The sequence below is a fragment of the Mytilus edulis genome, chromosome 3 (assembly GCF_963676685.1).
Source record: "Mytilus edulis chromosome 3, xbMytEdul2.2, whole genome shotgun sequence".
Taxonomy (NCBI): Eukaryota; Metazoa; Mollusca; class Bivalvia; order Mytilida; family Mytilidae; genus Mytilus; species Mytilus edulis.
In genome coordinates this window covers 80,798,090-80,826,031 of record NC_092346.1, presented here as the reverse complement: position 1 = coordinate 80,826,031, position 27,942 = coordinate 80,798,090, and the positions used below count along the sequence as shown (strand labels likewise).

General features: G+C 30.6%; 1 protein-coding gene across 4 annotated transcripts in view; it reads left to right on the top strand.

Moving 5' to 3' along the window:
• The first annotated feature begins 636 nt into the window (after positions 1–636).
• Positions 637–27,942, top strand: part of LOC139514506 (mitogen-activated protein kinase kinase kinase kinase 5-like) — a 76,046-nt gene continuing 48,740 nt past the window's right edge. Inside the window, exons 1-18 of one of the 4 annotated variants that reach the window (XM_071303854.1) lie at positions 651–853; positions 4,837–4,894; positions 9,671–9,761; positions 10,117–10,181; positions 12,535–12,638; positions 12,987–13,029; positions 13,453–13,525; positions 13,932–14,063; positions 14,943–15,005; positions 15,828–15,909; positions 16,182–16,286; positions 17,037–17,115; positions 17,798–17,826; positions 20,626–20,676; positions 21,659–21,702; positions 21,978–22,016; positions 24,388–24,444; positions 27,745–27,784. In XM_071303854.1, coding sequence (XP_071159955.1) covers positions 746–853; positions 4,837–4,894; positions 9,671–9,761; positions 10,117–10,181; positions 12,535–12,638; positions 12,987–13,029; positions 13,453–13,525; positions 13,932–14,063; positions 14,943–15,005; positions 15,828–15,909; positions 16,182–16,286; positions 17,037–17,115; positions 17,798–17,826; positions 20,626–20,676; positions 21,659–21,702; positions 21,978–22,016; positions 24,388–24,444; positions 27,745–27,784 — 1,263 coding nt within the window. In that variant the 5' untranslated portion in view covers positions 651–745. Of the gene's footprint in view, positions 854–4,836; positions 4,895–9,670; positions 9,762–10,116; positions 10,182–12,534; positions 12,639–12,986; positions 13,030–13,452; positions 13,526–13,931; positions 14,064–14,942; positions 15,006–15,827; positions 15,910–16,181; positions 16,287–17,036; positions 17,116–17,797; positions 17,827–20,625; positions 20,677–21,658; positions 21,703–21,977; positions 22,017–24,387; positions 24,445–27,744; positions 27,785–27,942 lie in introns of all 4 variants that reach the window. The other 3 variants (XM_071303855.1, XM_071303856.1, XM_071303857.1) reach the window with 3 other exon arrangements.

Below are 27,942 nucleotides of genomic sequence, written 5' to 3'. Positions count from 1 at the left end.
ATCTATCATATAGTCATTTTATAAAATTTACTGTTTGCAAAAACTATGTATTATTCTTGATAAATTTTAACTTTTTGGAACTTTTGGTCCACGGCGATCTTCAACTTTGTAGTTGTTATGGCTTTCAAACTTTTTTCATCTGAGCATAGTTTTATGTGGACGTAGCGAGCGTCTGGCGTGTAAAAATATTTTTTAACCTGTTACCTTTTGGTGGCTATGATTCCTTTGTTTCTATATGTCCTATATTTTCTCCCATAATTTATTGTAGCCCTGTCGTGTACTGTAGTGTTTTCATTTTAATGTTATAATTATACTGTCATTAAATCGGGAGGTTTGGCATGCCACAAAACCAGGTTCAACCCAACAATTATTTTTTTTTCATAAAATTCCATATACCAAGTCAGGAAAATGGCCATTGTTACATTATAGTTCGTTTCTGTGAGTTTTACATTTCGGTGTTGTGTCTCTGTTGTGTCGTAGTTCTCTTATATTTGACGTTTCCCTCAGTTTTAGTTTGTAACTCGGATTTGTTTTTCTCTATCGATTTATGAATATACTACTGTTGCCTTTATTTATAAACTGAGAAAATAACCCGCGAAATTAAGTCCCTTTGAAAAAGAACAAAATAACATGAACACTGCGCACGCACACACCGGAAGTAGAATACGATTTTTGGAATCGGAAAAATGACAGAAATGTTTTTATTTATAAATGAGAAGAAATATAATGTAGATGAACAAGAATAATGGATTTTAACAGACAAGTGGATTCAGGCATCCTCCGTCGTAACCCACAGGATGATTTTGAGCTCATCCAGCGTGTGGGGAGCGGAACTTACGGAGATGTTTATAAGGTGAGTTTCAGCGACAGTCCACTGTCAAGTGTTTCCGATTACAGATGTCCAATTTGTTTCTGGTGTATTTGTCCTCACAAATACTGCGGAAACATTTTAAAAATGAAAATATCAAATTTAAAACAAAAAATATTTTGATAAAAAATGTACTCATTTTGACACTGTTGATGAATCATAACCAATCTATCCAAAAGAATGTGAAAACCTGTAGAGAGGATAGTCATGTAATTATGCCAAGATTATATACCTTCAATATTTGTTTTTTTATTCTTTTTATCTTTTTTCTTGAAAGTTGCAGTGTCCTGATCCTAAGGTCAAAACATTAACACTAATTGTCTCATGCCCTCGTGGTGCATGTACATTGTACAATTATTTTCATCTTAATTTGGTGCGCTAATTTCTGTAAGTAAAAAGGGAGTCTCATTAGAGGGTTCTGATCCCGCATCCCACTTACTTATACTGTGTTTTCTGATTCCTGTATCCCGCTTACACTATGTACGTAAGCAATTCTCATTTTTTTGTAATTTCCCGTGTCCTGCTACAATACACCTTATCGCTATTTATCCGCCATTACTGAATATCACACAGGTTCCCATAAAATTTTGACATCATAAAACAAAATATCTGACGCCACAATGGAAATAATTTTGTGCAGAAAAAAATAAAAAAAATAAACACATATTTACAAACAGATTAGTTAGATATCTAAATATAGTCTATTTAGATAAGATAAGATAAGATAAATTTAGTATTTTAACTGATCCATGGAGTGAACACTGTTGATGTTTTGTGGAAGTGAATTCCACAGTACAACTGTAAATGGAAAAAGCTGTACCTAAAGTAATCTGTTCTAGAGTTGAATGTTTGGTAATATATTGAAATGAATTTGGTGTTTTTGACTAGCTGTGGTAAAAGGTAAAGGTTTGGATCTAATGCAATGAGTTTGTGTGCGATTTTGAACATCATTCTTACTCGATTGATGTTTCTGCGAGTTTCAAGTGACTTCCAATCCATTGATGATGGTCAATCATGGAACAGACTTCAAATCAGTAATTTTTTGGCCACTTTCAATTTTGGTGCACCATCTTACATGTCTAACATCAAGATTATATATATTTTTTCCTTAAAATTTCCTTCTTTTTAACAAACAAAACATCTTGTAATCTTGTTGTCACATTTATGTCCATAAAAATTCTTTATATCTATTTTATAATCTAAATTAATATTGTCATGAATAGACAATTTATAAATAGTTTGATTATTGGTTGCTAAACGTCCAGTGGCAAATATTTCATACATGTTCAGACAGTTCAGGATGAGAACAAATTAACAATGAATACAATTGGTAGGTCTTGTAAATGAGACCATTAGGGGTAAGGTTGGAAAATTTTAACTGCCACTTGAAATATAGGGTATATAAGATAGGGACAGAAATTTGGCCTTTGCAACAGGTCACTGATATTGATGGACCCCTTTAAGAGTTGTTGGAAGGGTTTTTAACGTGCAGATAGCATAGCGTGAGGCATCAGATTTAATGCTCCCTATCTGATCCAACATGGCTGCGTACTTGATACATGTACATCCTGCACATCCAAATTACCCTGCTGGTTGGAAGAAGACCTCAAGTGACCATTTTTCTATTCACCTGTCAGTATCACCTTTGGCAATTTTAATTCTTCAAAGAATATGAAAAAATTGCGAAAAAAGATCTTGAAAGTTTAACTCTGAAAATGTCTGAGGCAGAACATGGAAACTATCTGCAATAAGTTTATTGGATACTTTTTTCTAGACCACATTAAAAGAAAAAGCTAAGATGTAAAAAGCTATGCCTCAAACAGCATTTGAAACAAGTGTGTCTCTTAAATGATTGTAGATTACCAACTTCAAAACATTTACTTGTAACAGGATAAAATTCAAAGTAAGAACTTTTTATTACTTTTTGAACATTTTTGGTCACAAATAGTACAACAGTTTTCTTTTGTAGACCATCGATAAAAGAAAAGAAGAGTCTTAAACTATGCTTTAAACATAAGTGCATTGCTAAAACAAATGTGAAGTATCCACTTCAAAACGATGATTCCCTTCCAAGTTGTAAAAAAATCCAAATTGCAATAGTGACATGCATGCAACTCCATTTAGCCACACCATATTCATTAATTTTTCATTTAACAGTACATTGAATCAACACCTTTCCTGTTTTGCCTTTATAAATTATAAACAATATATTGTTGCCCATAGATGTAGCTATTAAATTTTTAGACAAAAGTGTTATGAGGTTAAGCTGAATTCCCAGTATTGTCAGATTAGGGAAAAGTCCAAGAAACCTCTTAAAAGTAAACAAGATGGCCCAAGTCAAACTGTTATATTTCTTTTGCCAATGACGAATTGTAATTGCCACAATATTGATTTTTTGGCAAAATGCAAAAATATTGGCTGTCATCTGAAACCCTGTGGAGTAATATGGATTGACATGTTTGACGGCGATACTCTTTTAACCTCAGATAGCCTGTTCACAATTTGATAGAATTCTTTCAATTTCATGACTGGAAATCAAGTTGGACAACCTTATCAATAATTAATTTTTTTTGTAGGTAGCAGCTCATAAAGTTGTCTTCCAATGTCACTTATAATCCATCTACTCAGGGTTTGAATTTAAGCTTTTGTGTGTATTGGCCAGCCAGACCAGTGGACTGAATAATCCACTGGTCCGGCTCCAAATCTACTGGGTCCTGCAAAAATTACATTCATGTGACAAACACTAATATAAATGATAGACGTTTACTTTTATTTTCATGCTTTCTATAACATATGTTAGACAAGAAAAAGAGAGAGTCTCTATCCTGATTTTGACAAAGGCTTTGATAATCTCAATTTCTTTTATCATTATCAGGATCAAGGACAGAAAAAATGTCAACATGGTCTTCCACTTCATTACAATCATCACAACGACCAAAGGGTGCTGACTGGGTCGTCTGGCTCGCTGTCCCAAAATGTTCCACATTTCAATAGCCGGAACTATTTTTTTTTTTTTTACATGTTATACAATTCATTACATTGCTACATGTATTGACTATATATTTCAACCATTCGCCATCTTTCCCAGGATTTTTGATATTTACCTTTCCTTTTGTCAATTTCATAAACGCTATTCCAATCTTCCTTTTGGATGTCGCTCATTTATGATTTTTGGTCAAACGGTTTAACTCCTTCCAGAAATTCCACTATTGTCTTGTTGTGAAGGACGCTCACCCGAGATATTAATTAACTTGATCAATTGTAATACTTAGTACCCTCCAGTACCTTGTAATTTATTTCGCAGGTAAATTTATTTGTAAACAAACCTATATTGCTATGGAATCCGTGATAATTATAGACAAATTTCTACTGGTCCACCGGACCAGCGCCAATTTCGACCCCTGCATCTACTCTGCCATTTCATTTTTGTTGACATCCTGACATTGGAATACCAATGAATTGGTCATTTAAAGTTAAGGCCTCCTTTGTTCCATCTTTTGCTAACTGGTCCGCTACATGTATTTCATTCCTGGCTATATAATTACATTGTAGCATGGCCTTGGATCCAAGGGATGTGGATATACAAATGTACCATCATAACCATACTTTCCTTATTGTCTGTAATAGTGTCACATCATACTGTTGTAAATTTGGAGTACATTATAGTTTTGATCTTGATAGTTTCCCTTCTTTTCTCAGCAATTGTAAGTCATAGAAACATGTATTCACATGATTATGATGTTTATACATGTAGTTATATATTTTATATCAACCATCTACATGTACTTTCTGTTTAGTGCAAACTTGTATCTTCAAAATATTGTGCACTTAAATGTTCATGACATTAAGAAAATCATTTTCATTTCATTGAGTCAGCAACATTGAGCTCCTTTGAGCAGGTGTAAAATAAGTCTGCAATAGCTCAAAGTGCATCTTGTTTATTACTGTTATTTTTGTTTATTTTTCAGGCAAGAAATCTCAATACAGATGATTTAGCAGCAATTAAGATGATAAAATTAGAACCAGGTACCAAATGTATTTTATTGTAGAATTATATGTACCAGTTGTTTGTATAAATACTGGATATGCTAATGAATTATATAATTACACAAGTATATTCTACATATAATTCTGGTAATAGAACACAGCTGGGTACTGTGTACCTGGGTCTCCTGCTGTCTGTTGGATCCTGATGCAATAAAAAACTTGCAAAATAAAAGTTCATCTTGTGAGGTGATATTTCAGGGTATCCATCTTATTTCTATGTTTACCTGATTTTTCAAAAGATTTTGGATTCTATTACATGTATGCAACAACTGATCATGATTTGCCTAGAATAAACAATTATTAGCAGTGGAATTAAAAAGGACTGGTAATTGAAAGAACATTGTAATCAAAGTTATTTTTTAACTTTTTATACGACCGCAAAATTTGAAAAAAATTTCGTCGTATATTGCTATCACGTTGGCGTCGTAGGCGTCGTCGTCGTCCGAATACTTTTAGTTTTCGCACTCTAACTTTAGTAAAAGTGAATAGAAATCTATGAAATTTTAACACAAGGTTTATGACCACAAAAGGAAGGTTGGGATTGATTTTGGGAGTTTTGGTCCTAACATTTTAGGAATAAGGGGCCAAAAAGGGCCCAAATAAGCATTTTCTTGGTTTTCGCACTATAACTTTAGTTTAAGTAAATAGAAATCTATGAAATTTAAACACAAGGTTTATGACCATAAAAGGAAGGTTGGTATTGATTTTGGGAGTTTTGGTCCCAACAGTTTAGGAATAAAGGGCCCAAAGGGTCCAAATTAAACTTTGTTTGATTTCATCAAAAATTGAATACTTGGGGTTCTTTGGTATGCCGAATCTAACTGTGTATGCAGATTCTTAATTTTTGGTCCCGTTTTCAAATTGGTCTACATTAAGGTCCAAAGGGTCCAAAATTAAACTTAGTTTGATTTTAACAAAAATTGAATCCTGGGGGTTGTTTGATATGCTGAATTTAGAAATGTACTTAGATTTTTAATTATTGGCCTAGTTTTCAAGTTGGTCCAAATGGGGGTCCAAAATTAAACTTTGTTCATCAAAAATTGAATAAATGGGTTCTTTGATATGCCAAATCTAACTGTGTATGTAGATTCTTAATTTTTGGTCCAGTTTTCAAATTGGTCTACATTAAGGTCCAAAGGGTCCAAAATTAAACTAAGTTTGATTTTAACAAAAATTAAATTCTTGGGCTTATTTGATATGCTTTATCTAAATATGTACTTTGATTTTTGATTATGGGCCCAGTTTTCAAGTTGGTCCAAATCAGGATTCCATATCAAGTATTGTGCAATAGCAAGAAATTTTCAATTGCACAGTATTGCACAATAGCAAGAAATATCTAATTGCACAATATTGTGCAATAGCAATTAATTTTCAATTGGAGTTATCTTTCTTTGTATAGAATAGAAGTTGATAATATATGTTGGAAATTTGCCAGACATGACTATGATGTCATTTTCTATTTTTATTTGCCAATAACTTTATGTAAATAACTTCATTGGAAATTTGCCAATATAAAATGTTGCTGATGAAGCTTTTTTTCCTTATCTTATCTAAAATGTTTTTAGATAATGTATGTTGGACATTTGCCAGACATGACTATGATGTCATTTTCTATTTTTATTTGCCAATAACTTTATGTAAATAACTTCATTGGAAATTTGCCAATATAAAATGTTGCTGATGAAGTTTTTTTTATTGTTTTATACAATAAACAATGTATATTCACTTTTACTACCAACCAATCTTTACCATTCAGTGATAACAAGCACTTTATTTTACATTTTAATATTTTATGATGTATTTAAAAGAGTAGTTATTGTTGCAAACTCCATTAGAAATTTGAATTGATATCAGTTTTGCAAAAAGGGAAACGAGGATGTGAAAAAAAAGGGGGGGGGTTTAAATTTTTCTCATTTCAGATTTCATAAATAAAAAGAAAATTTCTTCAAACATTTTTTTGAGAGGATTAATATTCAACAGCATAGTGAATTGCTCAAAGGCAAAAAAAATATTTTAAGTTCATTAGACCACATTCATTCTGTGTCAGAAACCTATGCTGTGTCAACTATTTAATTTTAGATTTAAAAAGTTTGAAGAAGAAATCTTTAATTGATTTGTAAAATCTTGACATTTGTTTTGTGAAAAAAAAACATGTAATGTCAAAAATTTGATCACAATCCAAGTTCAGAGCTGTATCACGCTTGAATGTTTTGTCCATACTTGCCCCAACTGTTCAGGGTTCGACCTCTGGGGTCGTATAAAGCTGCGCCCTGCGGAGCATCTGGATATAGATCTATTATAAATTGCTACAGTACATGTATGATAAATAATTCCTAAGAAAAAAAGAAAATAAATCTACATTGAAAATTTAAAATAATTAATTAATATTTGTCTTATGAAACATTCATTTTGAGGTATATGATTAAAAAACAGAATCAATATGTCCAGTAATAATCTAATATGGCATTAAAATTAGAAAGATTATACTATAGAGAACATATGTACTAAGTTTCAAGTTGATTGGACTTCAATTTCATCAAAAACTACCTTGACCAAAAACTTTAACCTGAAACTCCCACTTTCATTTCCTTTGTTCAGTGGACCGTGCACGTTTTTTGTCCTACGATTTTTTGTTGTGTCACTGTCTTGTGTCTGTTGTGAGAGTGTCTTACCACAATTGTGCGACTGTCGTGCGATAAATACATTGTTGTGGGTACCAAAATAAACCATTTTCAGAAAAAACAATTGTGCAACTGTTGCAATATACATTTGTGATACAGTCGCACAATTGTCTCATGAATACCAAATTTCGTACTATGCTCGCACAACATTGATTGTCTGTCGTACGACAGTGGTGCGTTCGTCGTGCAACATAGCTTTTAGAAGAATACAATTCGGCGGGAATAAATGTTTGGAAAACATACCATCTGTTGTTTAAAGAGGATGGCTATTCAAACAGAACGATTACGTTTGGCTCTGCTGAAAATGCGCCTTGTCGGACTCCAGCAAGGGCAAAATATCATCCATTTATTTTTCTTTTCCTAGGCATCCTGGTTTAAATTCGCTGAACAATTAGAATATAAACTAATATGAAAAACATCGTTTACTTGGACGGAACTTATAATGACACTTAAGGGGGCTCCTGGGTATAAATCTTTTTTTTTTTCTAATATAGGATTTTGCTATATTTTTTTATAAATCAACTTTATCATATACTTATTATATAAAAATAAAATAAAAAAATGGGGTCACATTTCATTTAAGCTCACAATCTGCCTCCGGAAGAAGCATGCATTTTTGTTTATGTCCTTTTAACTAATAGGAGAAATAAAGGTAATATCGAAATAAAAAAATAACGTTATTACAGAAATCGCTTACATTTTACAATTATTTAGTTTATGTACAGCTTATTTGGAAACAATAATAAAAAATATAGGTCACCGATGAGTTAAAAAAGATTTTTCAAATTTAATGCCAAAAAATGGCATTTTTGCTTCAAAGGGAGATAATTTGGAGCTTTTTCAATAATACAAACATTTTAAAAGTCATCTAGAGCCAAACCAAATCAATTTTTTGGGTTGATTTTTGTACCATATCTTAAAGTAGTAACTAATAGTGTAATGAATAAAACTTGTAATGAAAAAATAAAGGTTTAATTTTTTGCTGAAATTTTTGTACCCACAAGCCACCTTAACTATATTGAAAGCAAATGGCATAAAGCTTGCAATAAATCGGGTCTTCTATATATATACTAGTAGTCCCGGCGTCAAATGCGCGAGTGGCCAATGACTGTTGTGTGACAGTTGTAAGATGGTCATACAACAGTGACATGTGCATCCCATGACATGAAAGCCTAAAAAATAGCCCAAAAAACTCATGATTGTCGTCGGACTATCGCCAACCGACTTGCGACAGTACAATTACAATTTTTGTTTCTGTCGTGTACCCATTGTGAACATGTCGTAGCTGATGTGACCACTTGAAATATTTTTTTGACGTTTTGCACGACAGTGCCACGACAACTATTTTATAGATCTTCCACGACAAAAAATTGTATGATCTGTTGTGACCGGGGCTTTAGTATTACAAAGGGGATATTTCAACAGAACTAAAGTGAGTGGAAATGTGAAGAAAATTACACTACTAAGTATCTTCAGATGTATAACAGACAAACAAGTATCCGAGTACTAAAACTGTACTCAAGTACTCAGCCTTCTGATCGAGTACTTGTTGCCATCCCTAGTATATAGCTATATATATACATGTATAGTTTTATAAATCTACAAATGTATGGATACACTTCAATTAGGATGTGTATTTATGAATCTTTGTTTATCTGCTGCTCGTACTTAATCTTTGACTATTTTAATGAAAAGCTCTGATAATCTTGCTTGCATAATGCCATTGTGATCATACTTCATTTCACTTATAAATCCAAATACGTTAGGGGTTTACCTTCAAAATAGAAATTTAACTCTTAAAATGTCTGCAAAAGAACCAGAAAAAGATCTAGTAAATAAATGTAACTCTTCTGAAAGATCACAATCTATTTTAATGAAAGATTTACACAATTTTTATAAATATATGTAACATGAATAATAACCAATGTGCAACTCTTATTTTAATTATGATCCAATAACTCAGGGTTTTTTTCTCACAGAAGACCATGCATTTTGCCATATCTATACTAATAGGCATGGTCATTTTGTAACCTATATATATTGTGTTTTTACTTACTTGTGTCATTTATTTCAGGGGATGATTTTGCAATTATACAGCAAGAAATTGTTATGATGAAAGATTGCAAACATAAAAATATTGTTGCTTACTTTGGGAGCTATTTAAGGTAAGAGTATAGTACTCTGTGGGAAGGACCTATGTTTTGACAGGTTTTTCAAAGAGGATAGGAAATAGAATTATTATGATGAAATCACAGTAGCAAATTGTCTTGTATATTGCTACTACACATGAGTTAGAAAAAAAGGCATTAATAATATTCAGTGATTCTGACTTTTAAAAGCAGGTGACATATGTCAGAATTTTCTTTCTTGCTGATTTATGATTTATCTTATTCAATCAATTAACAATTTTGAACACCAAAAAGTTTTCCATTGGAGATCTGTTTTCTTTTCTTTTTTTTCAAACCATTTGAAAAGAAAACTTTAAATTTGCATTTATTCATAATTGCATCTGTTTTTCAGGAGAGAAAAGTTATGGATTGCAATGGAGTATTGTGGAGGTGGATCTATGCAGGATATTTATCACAGTAAGTTTGTGGTAAATTTGGTTTAGACATAGACATGAAGATAAAATTGCAGAATGTCAAAAATCAAAAATACATTTGTCAGAAAATATACAAAGATATTTATCTATTTTTGTCCAGCATGTAACTTTTGTTGAAAAAAACTGGATTTGTACCAAATTTAGGCAGAAGCTTGTTGATGATCAAAAGCTATTATCTAAAAGGAATTTTAATAAAAAATTATTTCCTGTTTTACTGTATATTATTTATAAATAGACTTTACATACAGTCTGCAGTCAAGGTTTTAATACAACCGCAAACAATTTTTGCAGTCGTATATTGGTATGATGTTGGCGTCGTCTTCATTGTCGTCATCCGAAGACACATTGGTTTTCGCACTATAACTTTAGTTTAAGTAAATAGAAATCTATGAAATTTAAACACAAGGTTTATGACCACAAAAGAAAGGTTTGATTGATTTTGGGAGTTTTGGTCCCAACAGTTTAAGAATAAGGGGCCAAAAAAGGGCCCAAACAAGCATTTCTCTTGGTTTTCACACAATAACTTTAGTATAAGTAAATAGAAATCTATGAAATTTAAACACAAGGTTTATGAACACAGAAGGAAGGTTGGGATTGATTTTGGGAGTTTTGGTACCAACAGTTTAGAAATTAGGGGCCAAAAGGGGCCCAAATAAGCATTTTTCTTGATTTTCACGCCATAACTTTAGTATAAGTAAATAGAAATCTATGAAATTTAAACACAAGGTTTATGACCATAAAAGGAGGTTGGAATTGATTTTGGGAGTTTTGGTCTCAACAATTTAGGAATTAAGGGCCCAAAGGGTCCAAAATTAAACTTTGTTTGATTTCATCAAAAATTGAATATTTGGGGTTCTTTGATATGCCAAATCTAACTGTGTATGTAGATTCTTAATGTTTGGTCCCGTTTTCAAATTGGTCTACATTAAGGTCCAAAGGGTCCAAAATTAAACTTAGTTTGATTTTAACAAAAATTTAATTCTTGGGGTTCTTTGATATGCTGAAAATAAACATGTACTTAGATTTTTGATTACGACCCAGTTTTCAAGTTGGTCCAAATCAGGGTCCAAAATTAAACTTTGTTTGATTTCAACAAAAATTGAATTCTTGGGGTTCTTTGATATGCTGAATCTAAACATGTACTTAGCTTTTTTATTATGGGCCCAGTTTTTAAATTGGTCAAAATCTGGTTAAAAAATTAAACTAAGTTTGATTTCAACAAAAATTGAATCCTTGGGGTTCTTTGATATGCTGAATCTAAACATGAATTAAGATTTTTGCTTATGGGGCCAGTTTTCAAGTTGGTCAAATCATGGTCCAAAATTAAAATTTGTTTGATATCAACAAAAATTGAATCCTTGGGGTTCTTTGATATGCTGAATATAAACATGTATTTAGATTTTTGATTATAGGTCCAGTTTTCAAGTTAGTCCAAATCGGGTTCCAAAATTAAACTTTGTTTGATTTCAACAAAAATTGAATATATGGGGTTTTTTGAATATAGTCTGAATCTAACCATATATTTAGATTTTTGATATTTGGGCCCGGTTATCAAATTGGTCCACATTGAGGTCTAAGGGGTCCAAAATTGAACTTTTATTTGATTTCATCAAAAATTGAATTCTTGGGGTTCTTCGATATGCTGAATCTAACCATGTATTTAGATTTTGGATATTGGACCATAACAGGTAAATGTCCAATTTAAAAATTTTAAGTTTTTAAGTTTAAGTTCTTAGACCACATTCATTCTGTGTCAGAAACCTATTTAATCACAATCCAAATTCAGAGCTGTATCAAGCTTGAATGTTGTGTCCTTACTTGCCCCAATTGTTCAGGGTTCAAACTCTGCGGTCATATAAAGCTGTGCCCTGCAGAGCATCTGGTTAAAACATTTTTTAGATTCATAAATCATCCTTAATTTTTTATCAAACTTTAACAGAAACTTCTTACTATCAAAAGATAGTATCTAGAGGAAAATTTTTAATATTTTTTTTCACCAATTTTGTTTAGGCTTCAACTTACAACAAAAGAAGCCAAGGCAGTGGGTTCTGGGGAACCCTTACACATTTTTCTAAGTAACAATAATCTGTTGTTCATGAAAAATCAGCATCTTCACATACATTGGAAGTAATAGAATTTATGATAGCTTAGAAAGTTTTAAATATAACTTAGAATTCAATTTATACCCTTGCTTAAAATAATAAAAAAAAAGTCTGAGTAGAATTAAGGTTTCAACTGTCAAACACAATTATATTAAAAGATTTACAGATATCATTTAAATGTAGCTTCATATCTTCTTTACATTATATTTAACATTTATATCCTCTGTTTGACAGTCACTGGTCCACTGAACGAGTCACAGATAGCTTTTCTATGTAGAGAGACGTTAGAAGGATTAAGATATCTTCATAGCAAGGGTAAAATGCACAGAGATATAAAGGTGAGTTCTAGGATCTGTAATCAATTCTTGACAGGACTATGCAGATATTAGATAACACTACATGTTTGATATCATTTGAACAATTTAAAGTATCCAAGCAGACCACATAATATAATAATTTATTCAAATGAAACATTATGATTTTGGCATATTTATGAAAACTTGGGGTACACTTTTCACAAAGAAAATACTGTTAAGATATTTATTGTTTTTCCTGCCTTGGAACATGACATTTGATAAAGAATGTACACCGTCCTTGATAACGTGAATTTTGCATTTTTTGTAATATCTGAGCTGTTAAATGCCAAAGGTTGGATTCAAATATTTTTTTTTGTATTTATTCTTTAGGGTGCTAATATACTGTTAACAGATGATGGTGAAGTCAAATTAGGTATGATATGAATAGTATAAACATCCAGAGCTGCTCATTAAACAAGTGTTTTACTGTTATTCATATGAGCATAATATATATCTTAAATTCACAATTCCTGACAGATCATTAAATTTGCACAAACTTATCTACAAGAGTTATTTTCTGTTTTGTAAAATTTAATATTTTGATATCGTAAAATGTTCAGGAGAAATATGTATTTTATCTATTTAAGAATTAATTTAAGAAAGATTAGCAAAAAGAGATACAGGGATTTTTTTTATCTACAAATGTTTAAACTTAAGTAAATACAATTTCCATGATATTACATAATATTTTAGAAATTTGATATCAACATTTTCATTTTAAGAACAATCACTATAAACTCAAAACAAATAAAAATGACACAAACAATATTTAAATCCAGTTCACAATATATTTCAGCTGATTTTGGTGTGTCAGCACAGATAACAGTGACAATGTGTAAAAGAAAGTCTTTCATTGGTACTCCATATTGGTAAGTTGACAGGATAATTACTCATAATCCAATCTCACCTCATAGATATTATTGTTGACATATTATCCCACTTGCAAGAATTAATAAAAAAGCAAAGGAATATCTTAGGTAGCTTTTACTCAGCTTGACATATGACATAGCATTTGTGTTTTGTTGATGATAGGGTCTATGTTATTTTAGATATATTGTGTTGTTGTGGGTTGCTGTCTCAATTGATGTACACCCTGTATTTGTTCTGTTCAGTCAATGCATGTTGTGTTGATATGTTCATTGTTAAGTGTTACTGGTATAAGGTCATGTATAATATGCTCAACATCCAAACCTCAATGGTAAATAAAAAAAAATGTGTCAAGTTAGAACCATTTAAAGAAATAATTATTAATTTAAAAGTAAATGAATGTTATAGGATGGCACCAGAGGTAGCAGCAGTAGAAAGGAAGGGAGGCTACAATCAACAGTGTGATATTTGGGCAGTGGGCATTACAGCAATAGAGTTTGCAGAATTACAACCTCCAATGTTTGATCTTCATCCAATGAGGTACAGTAATATTGTATGCTGTGATCTAGGGATTTTCTAATTGCAGACATTAAGCAATCAAAATGTTGACTAGTTTAAATTAAAAAAAATACAATAGAGAATAGGGATTTATAAAAAAAAATCATTTATTTTAAGTAATAGCACCAATAGTTTGGAGTAAAGAGATAGGATTCACTTACTTAAAATTTTAAGCATGAACAAATAAAATTTGGTCTTGTATTACAATTTGATAAACTCCAGAAGTTTGTATATAAGAAATGCTGGGGGAAACAGTTTAATAAGGTGATACCTTTCAACATTTAAAAATGGAACCACAAGCTTTATCAGGTTGTAATATTAGGGAAATGACAATTTGATTATATACCTGCATCATGTGACTTTCTTGTTTGTAAAAGATTTTTGTAATGTAATCTACTGGTATCCAGTTTATAAATCGGTTTGGCTCACCTTCACCTTGACAGGTTTTACAGTAAATAAGGAAATATTTTATTACCTTAATTTTTCCTTAAATCTTTAAAGGACAGGTCATCTGTAAAAAATTAACTAATATGAACCATATAAAATGTTGAAAATATGCAGATCTGAATAACAGATTGTAATTACTACACAGTATACAAATTACTTGGTTTACAATAGTAAGGCATGTAACTTTTTTGTTTGTATCTTTTTAGATATTTAAGTTAAATTTATATATAATATTGTTGAGTGATTGTCATAAAGCCTAATTTACATGAAAGAAATGGAAATACGAGAAATAGAAAACTACCGGTATCTTAAATTTCCTGTAAGGTATTATTTGACTTGCACAACTAATATATCTAGTGTTATTTCAGAGCATTTACCTGACTTTAACAACTAATATATCTATTGTTATTTCAGAGCTTTGTTTCTTATGTCTAAAAGTGGATTTAAACCTCCAACACTCAAAGATAAAACCAAATGGTAAGTACTGAGTGGGTTTTACAAGGTATTGTATAAAAGTTGTGTTTTCATTGCTCCTCAGTATACTTATTAACATTTACAATGACTCAAGGAAATCTTTTAAGCTACCAAATGTACAGTGGAAATATCAAGTGTAAAACCTGTAATGTTATCTTGCAATTTGTATGATTTGTTTTTCTGACCATTCATCTTTTCTTCCTTCCAATATCGGGTGACAGTTTTGGTTTCAGGTAGTTTGTGATCATATCAACTTCAAACTAAGTACACATGATCATTGAGAAAGGAAATTTTAGGGGGAGAAAATCAAAATTAGAAGTGTCCTATGGACACAAGTTTCTGCTTTTCTCTTTTCATGATTTTTTTTTAAATTTTCATTTTACTTTAGCTACAGCATATTATGAAATATATTTTACATGACACAAAAATAATTGACAATACAATTTCAAAGACATCAAACCAACTTAATTAACAATAAACAGCTAGCTGGGAAGAATTGTACACATGAGAGTGGTAATATATAGTACAATTTTCAATATAATTTTTAATATTTCCAAGAGGCTATAACTCTTGTGAAAATTGTTGATATGCACTGATTATTTAACATGTCCAAGACAATGCTGATATCAACCTATAAAATAAACTCTTACAAAATCTAGCAAGTATTGTGAATTTAAGTTTACTTACAAGACTGGAAGTGTAGGTGAAAGGTATTTTTATGTTCTTTGTAACACGTCGCAAGGAGGACAATAAATAGAGATTTTAAAAATATTTTAAGAGATACATACTCATGGATGAAAATAAAATTTTTACTTTATGTTGTAGGTCCCCAGTCTTTCATCATTTTATTAAAGTAGCTTTAACTAAAAATCCCAAGAAGAGACCAACAGCTGATAAACTTTTAGAGGTAAGAAAGTAATTGACATAGTATGCTTTGAGAGGTAAGATAACTGAGTGATCAAATTTAATAAGTACAGTTAAAAATTATTGCTCGAGCTCCAAGAGGCTAGTAGAAATTATATCAACCTTAACAAGAAGAGTCAAACTTTGATGGCTCAAACTTCCAGGGCCGTGCAGAAATTGTTTAAATTATTGTTAAAAGCCAACACAAATTACTAAGGTTATTATTAAATTAAGTTATCTGTGATCAATCTATTAATATTTTCAATATTATTACAGCATCCATTTTTCCAAGCAGACCTAAGTCGGAGAGTGACTAAAGAATTATTAGATAAATCACGGAATCCTACAAATACGTTTGAGATTGGAGAAGATGATGAAGGGGTCTGTATCAATGATTGTTAGACAAAAAAGTGTGGTTTTAACTTATACAAAAATCTATTTCTATTTTCCACCTGCCACTCCAATGGAGCATGTTTTATCAATTTTAAACACTAAATATTTTTGGATTATTCCCCCTTGTTATAAAAAAAGACTCCAGTAGCTTTTCCCACATCTTTATGTCTGTTGTCATCAAACAAAGATTGAAATGGTTTCAGCCAGTTTATTTTTCTAATCAAGGATTAGGTTGGGAGAAATACCATTTTATTGTCTCAGCTCTAATGAGATTCACAGAATCTGAGATAGCTGAGGGTTAAACTTTGTTCATAGCTTTATATTTCAGAGGGTTAAATACCTGGATCCTCTATACTTTGTATACAGATGCTTGATGTTATGGAATTTATGTCTTTCATTTCCCCATAGTCCTTGACCTTATGGTCGAAAATTATAATCTTTAAAAAAAAAAAATACATTTTGATGGTATTTTGGGTTCATTGGTCTGTTTAGATTATTAGTAGAGTTTTCAATAATCTCTATATTGTCAACAAAACATTAATTAACCTCGCAAAGAAAGCATAATTTAAGTTAAAAAAATATATGGATGCGATTTAAACTTGATAACCATACAGTTCCATAATTAACACATGAAAGTATTACCAGCATTCTTAATTTATTGCTTGAACAGTTACCATGTTTTCCATATATAAGACAAAGATAAATACTCTGGTCATGAATTGTTATTTGTAATTACAGGTATTGAATGTTCCACAGAGAATACCTTCAAATAAAACACCTGGTAATGTTGCTGCTAGAAACAGTCTGGAATTGAAAGGTAATGTTAAGTTGAATAGAAATAGAGATACTGTTTTCTCATAAATAAATGTTTCTGAATTAAAAATGTCATTATAACACACTAAATTACTTTTATATTAATTATTTCTTAAACATTTTACAAAAATCTTTGTTTTAATAAGATTAAGTTGTATCTGAAAAAACTTAATATCATGATTCATGATCACAAACAATAAGACAAATTAAAAATGTGAATACAAAGAACAACAGATAAAATTAGATTTAGCAGCCTGAATTTGATCATTTATCAAAACTGATAAGAATTCAGCAAAAATACTATATATCTGGAAAATATAGATACTGTAAATTCAGAAATTATTCGTTATATTTTAATTATTGCGAAAAATGCGACAGGGTCATTATCGCAAAAATTTAAACTCGCAATTTGATTTTTTTTATATGAATTAACCAGGATTTTAATATCAAAAAACTTCAAATCGCATTTTAGTCTAAAATGACAAGATCGCAAAAATTTCTGAATTTACAGTAGTAGAAAATAAAACAAGACATTTTCATCTGAAAAAGAAAGAACTTTCTGGTGTTATGTATTTTATCTTTTTCACCCTCCCTCCCTCCCCCTCTCACTCTCCCCACATAAACCACATAGAAAAAAAAACATTGTTTTCATATCATTCAAATGTTTTTTATTTATTTTATTTCAGTTAATATCTCACCATCATCATCAGGTTTAGTAAGTATAATATAAAATGAATACAGTGTTTAATACATAGATATTGGTTTAAGAATCAGTAGAAATCTTGCTATGAAAGTCTCATTCATTGTGTGCATGTCCATGACAGTAGAGGGGCAGTTTGTTTCAGTACTAACATGAAGTTTTTTAAGCTTTTGATATTTTACACTTGTTGGTATCTGATGAAGATATTTCATAAATAAGACCAGATATAAACAGATATTTGCTTTATCTGGAAGAACTCATTGAGACTGAGATTTAGAACAGCACTAAGAGCTCTCTTCCTTTGCCTATGGTTTCTTCATGTGAGCATTATAATTTTTATACGACCGCAAATTTTGAAAAAATTTTCGTCGTATATTGCTATCACGTTGGCGTCGTCGTCGTCGTCGTCGTCCGGCGTCCGAATACTTTTAGTTTTCGCACTCTAACTTTAGTAAAAGTGAATGGAAATCTATGAAATTTTAACACAAGGTTTATGACCACAAAAGGAAGGTTGGTATTGATTTTGGGAGTTTTGGTCCCAACATTTTAGGAATTAGGGGCCAAAAAGGGCCCAAATAAGCATTTTCTTGGTTTTCGCACTATAACTTTAGTTTAAGTTAATAGAAATCTATGAAATTTTGACACAAGGTTTATGACCACAAAAGAACAGTTGGGATTGATTTTGGGAGTTTTGGTCTCAACAGTTTAGGAATTAGGGGCCAAAAAAGGGCCCAAATAAGCATTATTCTTGGTTTTCGCACAATAACATTAGTTTAAGTAAATAGAAATCAATGAAATTTAAACACAATGTTAATGACTACAAAAGGAAGGTTGGTATTGATTTTGGGAGTTTAGGTCCTAATAGTTTAGGAATTAGGGGCCAAAAAGGGACCCAAATAAGCATTTTTCTTGGTTTTCGCACCATAACGTTAGTATAAGTAAATAGAAATCTATGAAATTTAAACACAAGGTTTATGACCATAAAAGAAAGGTTGGGTTTGATTTTGGGAGTTTTGGTCCCAACATAATAAGGGGCCCAAAGGGTCCAAAATTAAACTTTTGTTTGGTTTCATCAAAATTGAATAATTGGGGTTCTTTGATATGCTGAATCTAACTGTCATGACTGTGTATGTAGATTCTTAACTTTTGGTCCCGTTTTCAAATTGGTCTACATTAAGGTCCAAAGGGTCCAAAATTAAACTTAGTTTGATTTTGACAAAAAATGAATCAGTTAGGTTCTTTGATATGCTGAATCTAAAAATGTACTTAGATTCTTGATTATTGGCCCAGTTTTCAAGTTGGTCCAAATCGGGGTCCAAAATTAAACTTTGTTTGATTTCATCAAAAATTGAATAAATGGGGTTCTTTGATATACCAAATCTAACTGTGTATGTAGATTCTTCATTTTTGGTCCTGTTTTCAAATTGGTCTACACTAAAGTCCAAAGGGTCCAAAATTAAACTTAGTCTGATTTTAACAAAAATTGAAATCTTGAAGTTCTTTGATATGCTGAATTCAAAAATGTACTTAGATTTTTTATTATGGGCCCAGTTTTCAAGTTGGTCCAAATCAGGATCTAAAATTATTATATTAAGTATTGTGCAATAGCAAGTCTTTTCAATTGCACAGTATTGCGCAATGGCAAGAAATATCTAATTGCACAATATTGTGAAATATCAAAAAAAAATTTAATTAGAGTTATCTTTCTTTGTCCAGAATAGTAAGCAAGAAATATCTAATTGCAAAATATTGTGCAATAGCAAGATTTTTTTTTAATTGGAGTTATCTTTCTTTGTCCAGAATCAACTTAAATCTTTGTTATATACAATATACAATGTATATTCACTTTTTACTACCAACTGATAAATTAAAATAATCTTTACCATTCAGTGATAACAAGCAGTTTTTTTACATCTTATTTCCTTATCTTATCTAAAATGTTTTTAGATAATGTATGTTGGACATTTGCCAGACATGACTATGATGTCATTTTCTATTTTTATTTGCCAATAACTTTATGTAAATAACTTCATTGGAAATTTGCCAATATAAAATGTTGCTGATGAAGTTTTTTTTATTGTTTTATACAATAAACAATGTATATTCACTTTTACTACCAACCAATCTTTACCATTCAGTGATAACAAGCACTTTATTTTACATTTTAATATTTTATGATGTATTTAAAAGAGTAGTTATTGTTGCAAACTCCATTAGAAATTTGAATTGATATCAGTTTTGGAAAAAGGGAAACGGGGATGTGAAAAAGGGGGGGGGGGGGGGGGGTTAAATTTTTCTCATTTCAGATTTCATAAATAAAAAGAAAATTTCTTCAAACATTTTTTTGAGAGGATTAATATTCAACAGCATAGTGAATTGCTAAAAGGCAAAACCAAACTTTTAAGTTCATTAGACCACATTCATTCTGTGTCAGAAACCTATGCTGTGTCAACTATTTAATTTTAGATTTAAAAAGTTTGAAGAAGAAATCTTTAATTGTAAAATTTGTAAAATCTTGACATTTGTTTTGTGTAAAAAAAAACCATGTAATGTCAAAAATTTGATCACAATCCAAATTCAGAGCTGTATCACGCTAGAATGTTTTGTCCATACTTGCCCCAACTGTTCAGGGTTCGACCTCTGCGGTCGTATAAAGCTGCGCCCTGCGGAGCACCTGGTTGTGTCATGAATTCCATATCCTTCTTCTTAATGACATCCCTGTGATTCCATGTATTTGTCTCTGTACCATTGAAGTTTGGTGTACAGGAATAATGATGTTGTAAACCATAGACAATTAAGATTTTTTATTTGCAGGGTCCTGATCAGTATGACAAAGCAAGACAGAACTGGGATAATGAAGATGGGGTAAGGCTGAAAACGATAAATAGGGGGAGGTTTTGGTCAATTTGGGCAAGCAGAAGAACCCTGGCAACTGCAATAATGGAAGAATTAAAAGATTATTAAAGGGCTATTATTTTAAACATATATAGTTTTATGGTTCAATTTTAACTTTTACCATGGGCAGGAGAATAAAAATGTTTTTTGAAGAAACGCCTACAATACACCTTATAGCTATTTGTCTGCTATTACTAGACATCACAAAAGTTCCTATAAAATTTTGAAGTCATAATAGAATATATCTGATGCCACAATGGAAAAGTGATTGCTGTATGACGTCAAAAGTTCAAGAGGAACAGATTTTTTCAAATAGCTATGTTGTATAGTTGAAGACATAACTGATTTGAACCATTAACTTTCAACTAGAGAGCTAGAGATATTTATCAGATAAACTTATTGAAGATGAATCCCAACTTGTTGATGTATGAAATGCTTTAATTATTGAAACTCAAAAAATCCACAAAAGAACATAACTGAGAAATACACTAAGTACTAAATCACTGTTTTATTGAATTTTTAATGTAACTTTATAGTATTTATAATTGTAAACGAAATATATTATTCTAGTTAACTGTTCATTTATTAGAATGTAGGTTATGAAATAGAGATGTGGGATTAATTTCAATGAGACTTCTTGCTGCAAATTGAAATTTATTCTGTCAACCAAAAGGCCAATGAGTGGAAGAAAAAAAGTCAAATTAATTAAACCAGGTGGAAAGAAATTTGTTTAGTAAAAAACCTTGCTGAAGACAAAACTTTAATTTTGATATTATTGATTTTCACTTAGCTTTTCATACATGTAAGTAATAGCTCTTGATTACTTTAATAATGGCCATAATAAATGTAAGAAAAAAACTGCTTTGCATCATTTTGACAGCCTTTTGTAGATTTATTATTTCACTGCACAGCTATGTTGGACAAATAATTTATTTGTATACCTGTATTTCAGGAAGATAGATACAATACTGCCCAGCCAGACTGGCCAGACCAGAAGTAAGTTGTCATTACTGTAATAATGTTGTAATTCTAAAACTAATTTTAGTCCAAAGTAAAATTGATATCTGGTTTTTATAATAGACTTTAAGAGAACTAAATTGACTAAACTGAAATATTTCTTCTGTAAATTTATTGTCTATGACTTTGTAAATGACCCTTGCTGTATAAATGAGAGAGATGTTAGAGTTAGCATGATAAACAATGCCTGTATAATTCCAATGGCTTATTAATAAGAGTAAATGAGAGTGGTTAATATGCTTTCTTTCTCTCAGGGGACTGTTGGAATCTGTTGGTGAGGAACTGTGGAACAGGTATAAAACTGTTCATACATTCTGTTTGTATATTGCCTCTTTGCTTTAATATTGAACATTTTAAGGCAGATATAGGCTTTTCTAAAAAAAAGTTTGACCACAACATTTTTTGTGATCCTATAACGATATGGTCCATTTGTTGTCTTTGTTGCCATTGTTATCTGTAGACACACGAAACATTTAAATACCTGTTTTTAAACAAATTTCTCTTTTTAAGAAATTAAAAGGTCATCCTTTAACTTTAACTCAGATATAGTTGACTATAACAGAGAATTATGATTGCAAACAACCCTCTGTATGATCTATTTTTCACAAAATTACAAAATTCTTCATTCATTTAGCGAAAAAGGGAGATATTCTTACCGTCCTAAGACATCTTTTTTATGCTTCATATGATTTATTTAAATTCTTCATTACGGTAAGCATATCTTGGGAAATAAATTACTTGCTATGACCATAAAAAATTAGTCCATCAGATCATTAACTTATTTTAATCTTTAGGTTTATTAAACATGTTAAAGGAGGTGGCATCTAATACAAGATGTTAAAATATTAGAACCTAAATCTGCCTTTTGTATATAATAATTAACATTTATTTCATTAATTGTTAAAGTATCCTGTCCAGTTTACAAAGTTACATATGACATGCAGTTAGTTCATTATATATTTAAATTTCCGCCCACACATTTAACTGTACAGATTGTACCTTTCATTCATCATATTGTTTAGTAGCTTTGAATTTCATTCAAGCCTTTTATTCCATTCATTGTATTGTTTAGTACCTTGACTTTCATTCAGGCCTCTATTCCATTCATTATATTGTTTAGTACCTTGACATTTCATTCCATTATATTGTTTAGCATGGAATGTATTGTTGAGCATGTATACAATCTCTGAAACAGAGGTTCCCTGAAACATTTTTTTACAAAAAAATCTTGACACAGAAACCAGTTCTGCATAAATTTTCTACAATTACTTTGATAAAGACCTAAGACAATAGGAAATGGGTCAAACAACCATTTATACACTTTGATGTATTGAAATGGCATGAATATGTCTGAATTACAAATGTTTTGTATCTGTGTTGAGGATTGGCCATCACATAAAAGTAATGTAGGATATACCAATCAAATATTGATTGAATAAAACAATTTTAAAATAGAGCACTAATGATTATATTGTGTGTATTTATGTAATCTATTTCAAACAAACTGAATGTGATATAGCAGCATTAGTTTGAATAACACAAACATGGTGGAGGACCACACAGCTTCTTTTTCAGAGATGAGCTTTATGGCCTATATGCTGAATCACATTTTTAAGCAATTCACAGTTAGTAAAGATTTAAGGTTGATGTCCTATAAAAATAATAAGTTATTGACTGAGTGCAAATTTAAATTGCCCTCTCATTGATGTTTTAATTTTGAGAAATTAAACATGAACATTTAGTCTTTGCTGACTGTAGCTGGCTTTCATTTGTTAGTTAATAAGAGCTTTAACATAGAGGGATAATTTTGGTGTCTATAGAAATGATTTTTAGTTTTCTGTTAGGTCCATCTAGATATGTTGTATGCATTGGATTTTTACATTCAAATAGATTGGTAATTATGAACACAAATTGTATTATCATATTTAAAATTTTGATTTGTTAGTTTTTAAATATTTATTGAAATATAGCTGTTACTATGGTAGAAAAAATAATTATAATGATCATATAATTATATAAAATTCAACAGGATATAATTTTAAAAATCAGATATTTTTTTTAACATAATCCAATGGTAACTTCCTGAAGAACATTTTATGCAAAACATTTGAATTATTATGAACAGAAATATTTAACTGATTTTGTTGAAGGAATTGAAAATGTTGTACCTAGTCCTAATTTGTAATTGCTATTTTGAAAGCTAGTTAATTATAGTCTCGAATATTTGACATTCAGAAGATATTAAAAAAATGGGGGCTTCAATGCTTAATTTTCACAAATTCATTGTTACCTGGGAACCCCAAATTCCAATGGACAATGAATAATAAATGTTCTATAAAAATGCCTACAGACTTGACAAAACTATGAAATCAAATATCCTCAAATGTTAACCTCAATCAGCAAACATTTATACCCATGGAAATAAAGGAATCCACAATAACAAGGATAGATTAAAAATTTGACAATGAGGGACATTGATTGAAACTTGTGCGAAAATAAAAATGTTTGATGATGTGAAGTCATTATAATATATGTAAAACCTTTATTTGTGTGTTTTAAAAGTGTTTTGATTTCTAAGTTGATTGCTAAGCCTCTTATGTTTTAGCTAATACTGCTTTATGTTGCTTATTTATTGAGTGTTTATTTTTTTCAAATTTTCTACAGGGGTCACGATGGTAACTTCATCTTTAATAATGATGAAAATGTACCAGTATCACAACAGTAAGCTACACAATATGTCTTCTTCCTATGGCATGCTCAGGATTTACAGACACATTAGTAGCATGATCTAGTACCTTGTTTTCAGTCGACTAATCTCACTCTTTAGTAGAACATCAACAAACCTTATTTCAACACTTTGCTAAGCTCGTTTGAAGAAATTGAAATTGTAATTAAATTACATTGGATAATTTCAAATTAATTTCATATAAACTATAATTGATAAGCAAATTTCGGTCTGCATTAATGAAAGGAAGTACTCAAAAATGAAACATATTAAAATATGGTTAAAAAAATAGTTGAAATTGGTGACAAATGAGGGAGAATATGAAGAGTATACATCTTGTATGCATGTTTCTGTTATTTTGTCTTTACATTTGATAATTGTTCAGGGTGTTTTATATGGTACTTTGGTTGTGGAACTTTTATTAAAATATGCATGGTTTCAATAGCAAGAAAAGTATTAAAAAAATTAAATCATTTAAGACCTTAGGAACAAGAAAAAATTGTAAAGACACACATTTTCAAACAATAAATGTTGATGTTGAAAATATAATGAATACGTTTCATGTTTTTAACACCATTTAAAATAACTGTTTATATCCTGTCCAAAATTCAAACATTAAGAACAAAAGTTAAAATTAATTGGTCTTGAAAAACTATGCCTCTCAATTGCAAAATATGAAGCAAATGGAAACTAAATCTGAGCATGTTGTTAGGTAGGGTGACAATTTGTGATGTTGTTTTGTTGACTTGTTTTGTACCTGCACCTGTAGTTACTATGTACTGTAAATACTCAAATCACAATCTTTTACCACTTTTATACTGAGTTTGCTAAGAAAGCCTCACTTTCACATTAAAGCCTCACTTTCACTCTAATAACATCAGGTTCAAAATTAATAGTATTTAAGTTTATTGAAGGCAGCTTGTGATTCTCCACTATCTGGGTCAAGCTTATGACCTTTAAGCCATTTAAAGTATATTGACTTGAATTTACAATAATAGAATAAATGATATTTGATATTAGGATTCATCAAAATGAGAATATTTCCATGCAGATTGTTATATCTCAGTCAATGAGCATAAACACGCAAAAAAAATCTGTTGGGATCGGATCAAATTTGAAGTTAAAGCCAGTAAGGCAGCAACCAAACAATGAAACAATGCAAAACATATTGATTAGAATTTCAGGAATCAAACATTTTAGGAACAACTACAGAATACCACTATGAAATATATTTACAGTACATTTAAAAGGGACCATATATGGTTAAATGTGTATATGTCAGCAATTAAATTTCTACTAAGAAACCAAAGGAAATTTTGACCCTCACAGATAGATATTAAACCTTTGGGGAAATAATTTCAATTATTAAAGTAACCTCTTATTTCATTGTGGTAAATATATGCCTAAACCTTTTTTAATGGGTTTTAAACAAATTTTAAAGTGTATTTAATTGGAATTTTAAGGTTTGAGTTTATTGATTTGTTTACTCTGCCATTTACTTACAAAGTTGACAAGAAAGTCTGTTAGACTGATTGGGTATATGAGTCCGTTGGCAGAGTTTATACTTCAAAATACATGAAAGATTTCTCAAAATAATCCATAGACCTATAATGAATATACACATCCATATATGGTCTCATTTAGTTGGCTTTGTTCCCTAGATCATAGATATCTTACTTTTTATTTTTGTAGATTAATAGATGAATAAAAGAAAGACATTGTTGTGTTTTCTTATTGATAAATATTTTATAAAACAATGTTATTTTAACAACATTGGATTCATTATTATTCGTTAGATACCAATTTTCGTGGCTTCTGTGGGTACAGTTGAACCACAAAATTAAAAGTTCAACAATTGACAAATTTTCTTAAGGCTTATACATGTTATATGCAGACTATGGTAAAACCACGAAATTAAATACCAACGAACATGTAAGTTTTCCTTCATCCACGAAAATTGGGATCCACAAAAATAAGAGAATCCACAGTATTCTGTATTTAAAATCACCAGACAACTTATTCATCACTGAATTGAAATCTTGTTTTTTTGAGTTAAAAAGTTCGTATTTGCAAAGTTTTGTTTAAAGTAAATCTTGCTCAAAAAAGCATTTGGAAAATATGAAGATGGAGAAACACAGCAATGTTTCCTTTCACCTAACCCATTACACTATTGTGTATGGTTGTTAACATTCTTGTTTCCATGTATTTTGCATGTCTGTTTTAATTATTTTAATTTAGGGATTATTATATCTTTGTAATACAGAGACTGATATATGGGTTATATTATTAGATAACACTAAACGTGACTCTTTGCTCAGGGAGTATTTAATCTTTGAAATTCAGAGACTGTAATATGGGATATACACTAGAGTAAAATTGACCAGTGTTACTTTTTGTTCAGGGCATATTATATCTTTGTACTGTTAAATTTCACTGAATGTAACTTATGTTTCACTCACTTATTAGAAATTTAATGGAAGTGTGTAAAATATTCCAGTATAGGTGTTAATTAAGTATTCCAGGGCCAGTTTAATTATTCCTGTTATACCTCTTCTCAGAACAGAGGATATCTAAGCAAAACATAGCAAGGATAATATCACAACTTGTACAACTGGCACAATCCTAAAATGAATCCTGAAAGGAGTAGGTCCTGTAAGGACCGATTTTGGTCTTAAATTTCAGGTTCATTTGACAAAAGATTTTGACCACTTTTTAAACACTAAAGTGTCTAATTCATTTGATTCTACAATTTTGTAAAACTGCTATATTTCGGGGCCAAAAAGGGGTCTTACTGGACCTACTCCTTTGTTTGCCTGATCATCTAATTATTATATTAAGTTCTGGTGTTCTTACCCTAAAAACCAATAACATATTAGAATAATTAATATTTTGTAATTTTATCATAAAAAAGTCCTATACATGTGTATATCCTTTCCTGAAATTGAATATCGGTACTATTTAGCAGATTTTGATGATATCAGTATATTTTCTGTCCTGAACTTACATAAGGGTATGATGTGAAAGTTAATGGGACTTTCACTTTAGGCAGGTTCTAATGAAAATTGAGAGTCTGGTATAGAATTAAGACATCTTAATATCAATATTTGATGTTAATGTCCACCTTCAAATATACCAGCCTAAGAATATATTCAAACAATGTTTGCAGTAAGAAATGTAATATGGAGTACATAACTATTCATTGGCAAATCCGTAAATATAGTTATAACAGCTGTCTTCAGTACATTGTGAGTTTTATACAACCTTGTATTATAAAGAAATCTTTTTTTTCCTTTCAGATCTACCTTGCAAGTTAAACCTCCACCACTGCCACCTAAGGTATTGAACAATTTCTATTCATCATTCCTTTTATGGCTAGTCTTTTTTTCGTAATTCTTCAATGCAGTAAAGTGTAAAATGTAGCAGTTTTGAATCTAATCATGTCATTAATGCTGTACATTATCATTTAAAAGTAATTTATTGAATATTTTATGTGT